General features: G+C 46.2%; 1 protein-coding gene across 1 annotated transcript in view; it reads right to left on the bottom strand.

The window, feature by feature from the left end:
• Nucleotides 1–4,092: 4,092 nt before the first annotated feature.
• Nucleotides 4,093–8,934, bottom strand: part of SIK2 (salt inducible kinase 2) — a 79,905-nt gene continuing 75,063 nt past the window's right edge. The window contains exon 15 of the mRNA XM_035140266.2: nucleotides 4,093–8,278. Within this exon, the coding sequence (XP_034996157.1) occupies nucleotides 7,711–8,278 (568 nt within the window). The 3' untranslated portion in view covers nucleotides 4,093–7,710. The remainder of the gene's footprint in view (nucleotides 8,279–8,934) is intronic.

Genomic DNA, 8,934 nt, shown 5'->3' with positions numbered 1-8,934 from the left:
TATTGGCTTGCAGGCGCATAATCTCCATCAAGATTCGCAGCCGGTATCTGGAAAATTGATCTCTTGAACTCCACATGTTCAAGTCTCAGCCATCAGATTTGGGAGCTGGTGGAGTGTCGCAGCTAAGGGGGCAAGTTATGTATGAGTCGATATGTCTGCACTTCAAACCTTGTGTCTGCTGTGAGCTCGCCAGCGGGATTTTCTGTTTCAATTAAGTAACCCCCCCCCCCCGCACGACAGGGATGACTGTGGTCTACCTCACAGGGTTGTTGTAAGGTTTACTGAGCCAACACATATATGCTAAGAATTGCTGGGTTGAAAGGCTCTCCTAACACCTGCTCCCAGATACATCAACAACACACAGAGAACAAGAAACTAGATACATGTCCAGACTGAGTTTCAACTGCTTTCTTTGCTTCTTCTGGGAACATCCTCCGGTGGACACATTTTTTATGCTGTGTCCGGTCCCCAGGTGCGTTGCGGCTGCTGCATGCAAGGCTGCGGAGAGATTTATGCATTATGCACACTAATCCAAGTGCGGCTGTAACCGTAACTGGCGGGGGGGGGGGGGAGAGCCGCTTCTCTTCCTGCAAAGGTGACTTGCAGGGCAGCCACTAGCAAGTGTGAGCAGAGCTGTCTCCTTGGAGCCGTTGCCATGCCAACACATCTGCCTAGGTGATTGCCACTTGTTGAAGGCCTCAGATGAATTAGCAGCTGGAGGAAATTGCAAAGGGGAGGGGGAATGAAAGAGCTAGAGAGTTTAACACTCTCCAGCCAAAGGGTTTGACACCCAATTAATCTTGCTAAAGGGTGCACTCTAAAGGAGCAAGGGGCCCTTTCTCTCAAACTTCTACACTGCCTTGTAGATGCAAATTAAAGTGCTGGATAAACACATTGGTGGGGCTATTATCTGGAGCCATTTCTATCCAGAGAGCCATCAGCCACTAAAAGGAGTGACCTGGGGTGTGTGTATCAATCATTACTTGCTCCCCCAAAGCAGATAGAAAGTCAGACACTGGGCTCTATGGATTCTGTCCCCAGGAAGCACAAATTCCGAGAGCCAAATTTGTTAGGTAATATTTAGTATTGCTTTGATTTATTCTGCTTCCACAGTCTAGGTTAACTAATAACTTGAGAGGCTATCTGGAAACTTTTGAGGCTAGAAACAGGTGAGCGGCAGAGATGTTTCCATGTTATTTTCCGGGGTTAAATGAGAAAGAGCCACAGAGATGTGCAGTCTTCAGGATGCTGAATTTGGAAATGGGTGACTGGCTGGTTCTCTGTTTTTGCATGGCCAGTCCTGAGATAAAACAGAAAGCAGCCAGTAAAAATGTCTCTTGCCCAAGGTGTTTCCACACTGAGCACGGGCAGATTTTGTTTCTCCAGGCACCTTCCCCCTCTTTTCCACTCCTTTGAATTCCTACTCTTTGTACAAAAAAGAAAAAGGAAAAAAAAAGAAATATACTGCAGAAAAAGGCATCTGGCCTGTGCAGTTTTCTTTGCAGTAGGATGGCCTCAGCAGGGCCTCGCTGAAAGGGTAATGCATACTCTGGCAATTTCAATGCAGGGTATTATTTACCCAGCTGACGTCATTCAGAGCACATTCTCCGCTTCCATTCTCTCTAGAAGCCTCCAGGATATAAGGCACCTGATCGTTTTACTGGCTTGAAAATGCTGGCTAGCCCTTTATATAGAGCAGAGTGTATGAAGCAGAGGAAGGAAAGAGAGAGAGAGAGAGAGAGAGAGAGCACGTCATCTTGGACTATTTAGGAGAGTAAATAGCCTTCCCAGTTTAATTTGCTTCCTTCTATGCTCCTTGTTGCCATTCTTCCTCTTCCCAAAGATCTAGATCAGGCATCCCCAAACTGCGGCCATCCAGATGTTTTGGCCTACAACTTCCATGATCCCTAGCTAACAGGACCAGTGATCAGGGATGATGGGAATTGTAGTCCAAAACATCTGGAGGGCCGAAGTTTGGGGATGCCTGATCTAGATGGATTATTGCAAAAAAGACAGGTTTATGTTCCAAAATCTGAGGGAAAGGTTTCAAACAACTGACATGTCTGTCCCCTTCAAATGTAGACATTAAATCACTTTTTTTTAACACATGGAGGATTTTAAAAGCACTCACACAATATGGCCATTAACAATGATGTGTTCAGAGAAAGAGCTCAAGTCTACATACCGTATTTTTCCGTCTATAAGATGCCTCCATGTATAAGATGCCGCCTATTTGGGGGGACTCAGATTTAAGAAAAATGAGATGTATCCGTGTATAAGACGCCCCCTAATATTGGACTTTACTTTTTAGGGGGGGGAACCTAGTCTTATACACGGAAAAATACGGTACTCTCGTTCAGAGAGAAAAGTCTGCTTCATCATTTTATCTTTAGAGTAACCTTCCAAAAGAGCAGAATGTCAGGACAGCAAGTGCATTTACAAAGCCAAACAGTATGAACATGTCTGGTTTGTCTTCTCGCAAGTAAGTTCCGACTAGGAATGTGCAGATAAAGCCTGTGCTTATCACGCCATATTTATTTGCCAGGTTGGTGAAGGCTGCTCTAAGGTGTTCTGGAAAACCTCTGCTTGGCTGGTTTGTTAGTAAAATGAGAGCCTATGCTTTACAACTGAAAACCCATAACGTATTGCAAATATTCCCCCATAGGCAATTATATTGGTGGGAAGTATACAGTGATTCACACACAGCCATCTTAAAAAAAACCCATCACCCACTGCAGCCAATGAATGGTGGAACTCCTTGCCGTAGGAGACAATAGATACCAGTGATAAAGTAGGACAGATAATGGGACAGGGGCGTTGGTTTGCAACTAGTAGCCTCCTCAGGTCATGCCTGCCAATGCTGTAGGGCTAAAGGAGCCACTGAGTACTCAGTTGACTCATGACCTGTTTAGCCTGCTATAAATCCTGTGCAGATTACACATTGTTAATATTTTCTTCCTTCAACTTCTCAAATCACTTTCTTCCATCACACACATTACTGAGTAGAGGGACCTTAAGATTTTATATAACCACACACAGATGTTGTTGCTTATCAAATGTCTCAGATTTGCTAGACGTGGCTTCTGATTAGCGTATGACTTCTATGCAAAGCCTGGCTCTGCCTTGCACTGAAAAACAAGTCTGAATACTGTATAGTATTATTATTTTTTAAGTTCCCCAATTAATCTATGGAATCCATTCGCAACTCCCATTGTATCCAGCAAACAGAATTATTCATATCCTAATGGAAAGTAGAAGAAAAGGAGAATCGTTGCAATGACATCTTGTAATGCTGCTCCCGTTTTTCATCACCATAGTATCTTCCTCCCGATGTCAACAACAGAGCGTGAATTGAACAGGGCTGCTTGACGCCTTGCTGAAGAAACCACTTTGGCAAGAAAAAGGTGGTTTGCTTTTCATGTTCCATATTATATATTCTGCAGAGTATATGTCTGCACTTCCCTGCCAGTGGTGACACCAAAAATATTTTGGGAGGAAAGGTCAGGGCATGGCAGGGGGAAACAGGGGCGAGATTTGCTCCGCACATTAGATTTCTGAAAGGGAAACAATATATTTCACATTAATGATTTGATTCTAAAGGGAAAGGGGCAGAGGCACTCCCTCCTGCCCCAGTGTTGTCTATGCATTCAGCCGTCTCCTAGCTTTGCTCTACCCTGGCAACTTGACAATTCCACAAAGACTGCTCAAAGTCTATTGCAACTTTAAAAGCCCGGTTCTTTTCCAGGGGTGAAGGTGTGGAGTCCCAGGAGAGAAAATGCCTATGCAACAGGTGCCTCTACAGTCCAGGACATCACTCCTTGCTCAGTCTCTTTCTGGCAGGCTGCCTGCGAAGTAAAAACTCTTCCCACTGTTTGTTTCCAGACCCAAAAGTGGCTGACTATTCTTAGGAACAGGACTTGGGAAGGAAGCCTTTTGAGAATCAGGTTTTTCAATTTGTTACCTGCAGGTGCCTTTTGCGTGCAGAATCTCCTCCAGTGGAAAGGCTAACAAACATGGTGTGCAAAGGAACAGAGAAGGCCACTGCAGCTCACCAATTATGATTTTTTATGTATAGATATATATAAAAAAACAGAAGGTCCATGTTCTTTATTTTGCATTAATACACGGTAATTGCTTTTACAGAGTCCAGCATACCAACTGCATGTTGATTCTACAGATGGATGCGCCAAAAACTGGCGCTGACCAAACTAGTGCATTTCTCCCAAAGCGAAGACTAAACCCTTTTAACTCTTCTTAAAAAAATACATTAAAGAACGTACCACACGCACATATTGCACTTGTCTCCATATGAAAAATTTGTTTAACCCCGCCCCGCCCCATGTACATCTCACCAAAGTCTCTTCAAAGGAACCTGTATTAAAACTAATAAAGCTAGTAATTGTTATACAGTAGTATACACAAATCCTCTAACAACAGACATCAACAGCAGACTCGACAGAAGCGGCTATTCTGAAGGAGCAGTTAAGAGAGAGAGAAAGACGGAGGGGGGGGAGAGAGAGAGAGAGAGAGAGAGAGGAAGGCAGGCAAGTGCGCTAAGGATATGTGGTTAAGAAAAATGGTTTCCTCTGCTGTAATATAAATGACAACAAATGTTCCGAAACACAAGCTGTTAAGCAGAAGGGGTTAGCTATGCCTGATATAGTTCAACATTCAGAACTTCTGCCCCATCTGCTGAGGTACAAAGCGACTGCCAAGGAAAGTGATGCTTATCACTTCTCTGCACCTGGATATCGAGCTACAGCCACCTCCTAAGGCTGGCTACAGGTTGTGCTCTGGGTGCCCCTGCCCCACCCAGCAGAAGGAAAAGCTGTGCAAGCCAAAACTGCGTTATTCCTTGGTGGATCTCTGCTCTTCGGCTGTCCTCTGCAAGGACGTGAGCTGGGATCCTAACAAACCTTACTCCCAGTCGCCACGGAATAACATCTTGCAAAGGAGATGCCAGCTCACGAATCTCCTGGGCATTAAGTCAAGGACCACCAACATACCAGTGCTTATATCTTCCACGCACAATGAAAGCCTCCTCCTATTGTGGGGAACAGCTCCGGAGACTAAGAACATTGGGGGGGGGGGTAGGGTAGACAACGCAAGGTCTGAACGTGGCGTCCAGCCCATCAAGGTTTTGGCTAACATAGACCGTTGCTGCAATGCCCCCGGTGAAAAGCCTCTGTGGGTTGGACAGGGTCCAAAGGCTGAGGTTGCCTTCTCCACAGAGCAAAGGGGAGAGGAATGGCTGACTTGAGCTTGCTCACAGCACCACCACCATATGCAAACTGAATAAAGCAAGAGGTTAGCAGTTGGGTGGGCAGGTCTCAAGGGCTTACAAGGAAATAAGGCAGTTGGTGTCAGCTTGGCTGACCTCGCCTCCCCACCCAAAGTGCATAGGATATAGCAGGAAAGGATTTCCTTGCGGGAAAAGCACCTTAGTCAACGTGCTTCAGCAGTTTACAAGTCAATGGAAGGTTATTAATTCCTGACTCGTCTCTCAAGGTCCGGTTCCTAAGAGCAAGGATTGTCCACAGGCAGGAATTCCACAAGGCAAGAGGTCTCTCCAGGACACAGCTCCTTGCTGAATCAAAGCCTGTCTCCAAGTCACTCATTTCTCTGAGAGTTGGCTGAGGCAGGGGGGGAATTAATGGCAAAGACAGCAGCTAGGAGCAAACAGTTGGTGTGGCAATTAAAACGGGAAGTTTAAGCATTGCACAGTGTGAATGCGGCACATGGACTAAAATGGGTTGGGAGGGGAGGGGTAAAGCTTCCCCTTGAAGAAGAGAGGCACAGTTCTCACCACCAAGCTGGACTGCACCATTTCAGACTGTAGGTGGGGGGCAGGGCTGGGGGGGGGCCTCACAGGATGGAATGTTCCCTCTTACAAGCCCCCTCCAAATTTGGGCTGAACTGGAAGTTCTCCATTGAGAACCTTTTGTTTTGAAAACTGGGAAGCCTGACAAGGCACCATTTCAGCAACTTGGGGAGAGAGAGGGCTTGAGGTTTGTGCTTCTTTTCTTTAAAGCATTTGAATATCTTGAAAACAGGTGGTAGCTGCTGCAGAGGTCCTACTGCCAGCTGCTTCCTGGCAGCTGCCTTCCCTCTGCTGCCCCACACCCAGAAGGGCCCAGATGGGGCACTGCCACACCTGCAGCCCAAAGTGGTGCAGCTCAGGCGCCAGTTGAGCCCCTCAGTGAGAACCAGGCCTACATTTGTCTTCAGCCAGATCAACTTTGCTAATCCATTGTTCTTTGTGCTTAAAACAAATCTGTGTTGTGCTTAAAACTTCATCTGCTCCCAGCAGGATGCTCAGTAACCCGTAGTGCTTCTCCTAACACTGTCACGGCATTTTATTATTATCTAAATCCTCTTACGTGACAAATTCAAGGGATCCTCTGTATTCTTTCCTATGGTTTTGTGGCCAGCGTGTCATGCATCGCAAAAACGCTTGGTAGAGCAGATGCCTGTTGAAGTGGTTAACAAGTCAACAGTTATTGATCCTAAATATTGCTGTAATACTTTTTAACATTTCAGATATACTAATGATGAACAAGTCAGAAACACTTAAGGAGAACATTACACCTGCATTCCACATGGTGGAATTTGAGCTCTGAAGGGACTTTGGCGTCAGCATGGACATAAACGGGCTATTTTCTACTTCAGAGAAAGAAAAAAGAAAAAGCGTAAGAGTCTCAAAATGAACCCAAAAAGGCACAGCACTATCACTTCACATGGGTTTTCTGATAAGCTCATTTTGTTTTGTCCTTAAAATTCTAATTCCCTAAATAACTGTCGAAATATACAAAGCCTAAGAAACCAAAAGCAATACACACTGCTTAGTCCAAAGTAAAGTTGCTTCTTCTTTTAAAACAGAAAAGCAACAAAGGGCAGCTTATAACTACTTCTCCAGTGATCACAGCTCCCCCCCCCCCATGCTCCCCCAAGGGGCAACATTGTATAGCCTCCCCACACACCCCTGGGTCTTCCCCACCTCCACCTGCCAATTCTTGTCCATTGATCTCTGGAGGGGCTTCCAACACACTTAAGTTCTATGAAAATCCTGGATGTCCAACTCCAGTCTTCTTTTGACAACGATATATGGACCCTTTCGTCACAAGATCTAGGGGTTTGTCAGGGTTCATAAAGATCAGGAATTTCCTGGAGAGAGTCCACAGAAGAAAGTGGAGATTGTGAGAGGTGCCACGTGAGTCCTCTGAGGATCAGCTGCAGTCAAGTTCCCCAGCATGCTACGTTCCTGATTTGCTTCAATATCAGCGCACAACTTTGCAGCGTTCCAATGGAAAAATGTATTGCTTTTATTGCCAAGTAGCATGGTGTCTCCCCATGTTCGCTACTCTTCTTGATCCCTTCCAGGCTTCCTCCGACAGGGGCTGCATGGTTTGCAGATCTCCTTCTTCCCTGCAAGTGTGTCGCCTCTTTCCTTTCAAAGTAGTCTCCTCTTCTATCGAAAGTGCAGTACCTTGCCTCCACAGCCCCTGCCATCGAGTTTCATTGCAGAGCAAGTGATGCTCAGTCATTTCCCTGCTAGTACCAATTTAGGAGGGTTTGTATAGTCATCTGTTAAGGTCAAGGGTTGGGTCACAAACCACGAATTTTAGGGATGGGACTTACATGGAAATCCACATGCATTTCCGTCCTTCACTTCAAACAATCCACCTTCCATCCACAACACTCCAAAACTTGCTAGTTCACCAAGACGTAGCCACCATGTTGGGGGTCAACAGTCTCCATCATTTCACAATCAAAGAGCCCCGGCAGCTCCACCAGGCCTAACGCCTCATAGTTAGACTGGGACCCAGGAGGGTCTGAACTCTGCCGGCTGTCGGTCATTGCTACACTGCTCTGCTGGGTTGGGCCCAGGGGATATTGATGCTGGCTGGCATAGTCTGGTTCAGACGAGGTGCCAACGGGCAATTCGCAAGTCTGATAGGGATACTGCTGCTGTTGCAGGGGAATCTGCGACGGCAATCGAGAGGAACCGTGGATCGGGGGTGAGGGTGGCTGGTCAAGTTGAAGCTTCTGGTATTGGCTAAGGAAAGGGTCATATTGCATTTGTTCTGCAGAGGGCTCCATGACGGGGCTCAGGGGCTGCACCAAACTGAACTGGGGAGGGGGTGGTGGCTGCTGCTCCTCGTGGCATGTGAGGGACAGCTGGCTTGGTCTGGGATAGGTACTCTCCGCTATTTGCATCTGGTTGAAATACGCCTGCAGCTGGGATTGCTTCTGGAGAAACAGCCGCTTCTGGTGCAACCTGGATCGAGAGAGACCGAGAAAAGTTGGTTCAGCCAGTTTCTTAAAAGCCATGCCACTTTCTGCATTACTTTTGTCTTCTCCTCTAGAGGCAAGGACTTTGGATTGCCAAGCTAGCAGCAGACGTTAAAAAATGACATCTAGTCTAAGCCTCCACTCGGAGCAAGGATCAGAAAACCTATCAGCTGCACTGCCCCCAACTTAATTCAAACTAAGTCTTTTTAAAAACATACTTCAGTTTTTGAATTATTTTCTTTAAGGATCAAGGAAACCAAGATAGACAAACAAACACCGCTGCTCTAATTCTATGCAGGACGCACTTTTACACATAGATTTTAAAAGCAGGAAAATATACAAAATGAGCTGAAGGAGGCTTTGGGAGAACCTTGGGGTGACAAATTTCGCATTGGAAATTTCCAGGTCTACAAGGCAGAGCCATCTCAGCTTGAAGCCAGCAGCAAGAAGCAAATATGTGAATTCCTTCCCTGCTTTTGGGACTGGCTCACAATTCAATCTGGAGAGAAACACTGATGACAAAGAGAATGGGGCAGCACACCCACGACAATTCAATGCTGCCCACATACATGCACTGAGCGGCAACTACTGGAGATCACCTGGGAACCATCCCCCCTCTTATGCTAGAAAGAATTGCATTCT

The sequence above is a fragment of the Zootoca vivipara genome, chromosome 15 (assembly GCF_963506605.1).
Source record: "Zootoca vivipara chromosome 15, rZooViv1.1, whole genome shotgun sequence".
Classification (NCBI taxonomy): Eukaryota; Metazoa; Chordata; class Lepidosauria; order Squamata; family Lacertidae; genus Zootoca; species Zootoca vivipara.
This window is presented reverse-complemented; position numbering and strand designations above follow the sequence as displayed.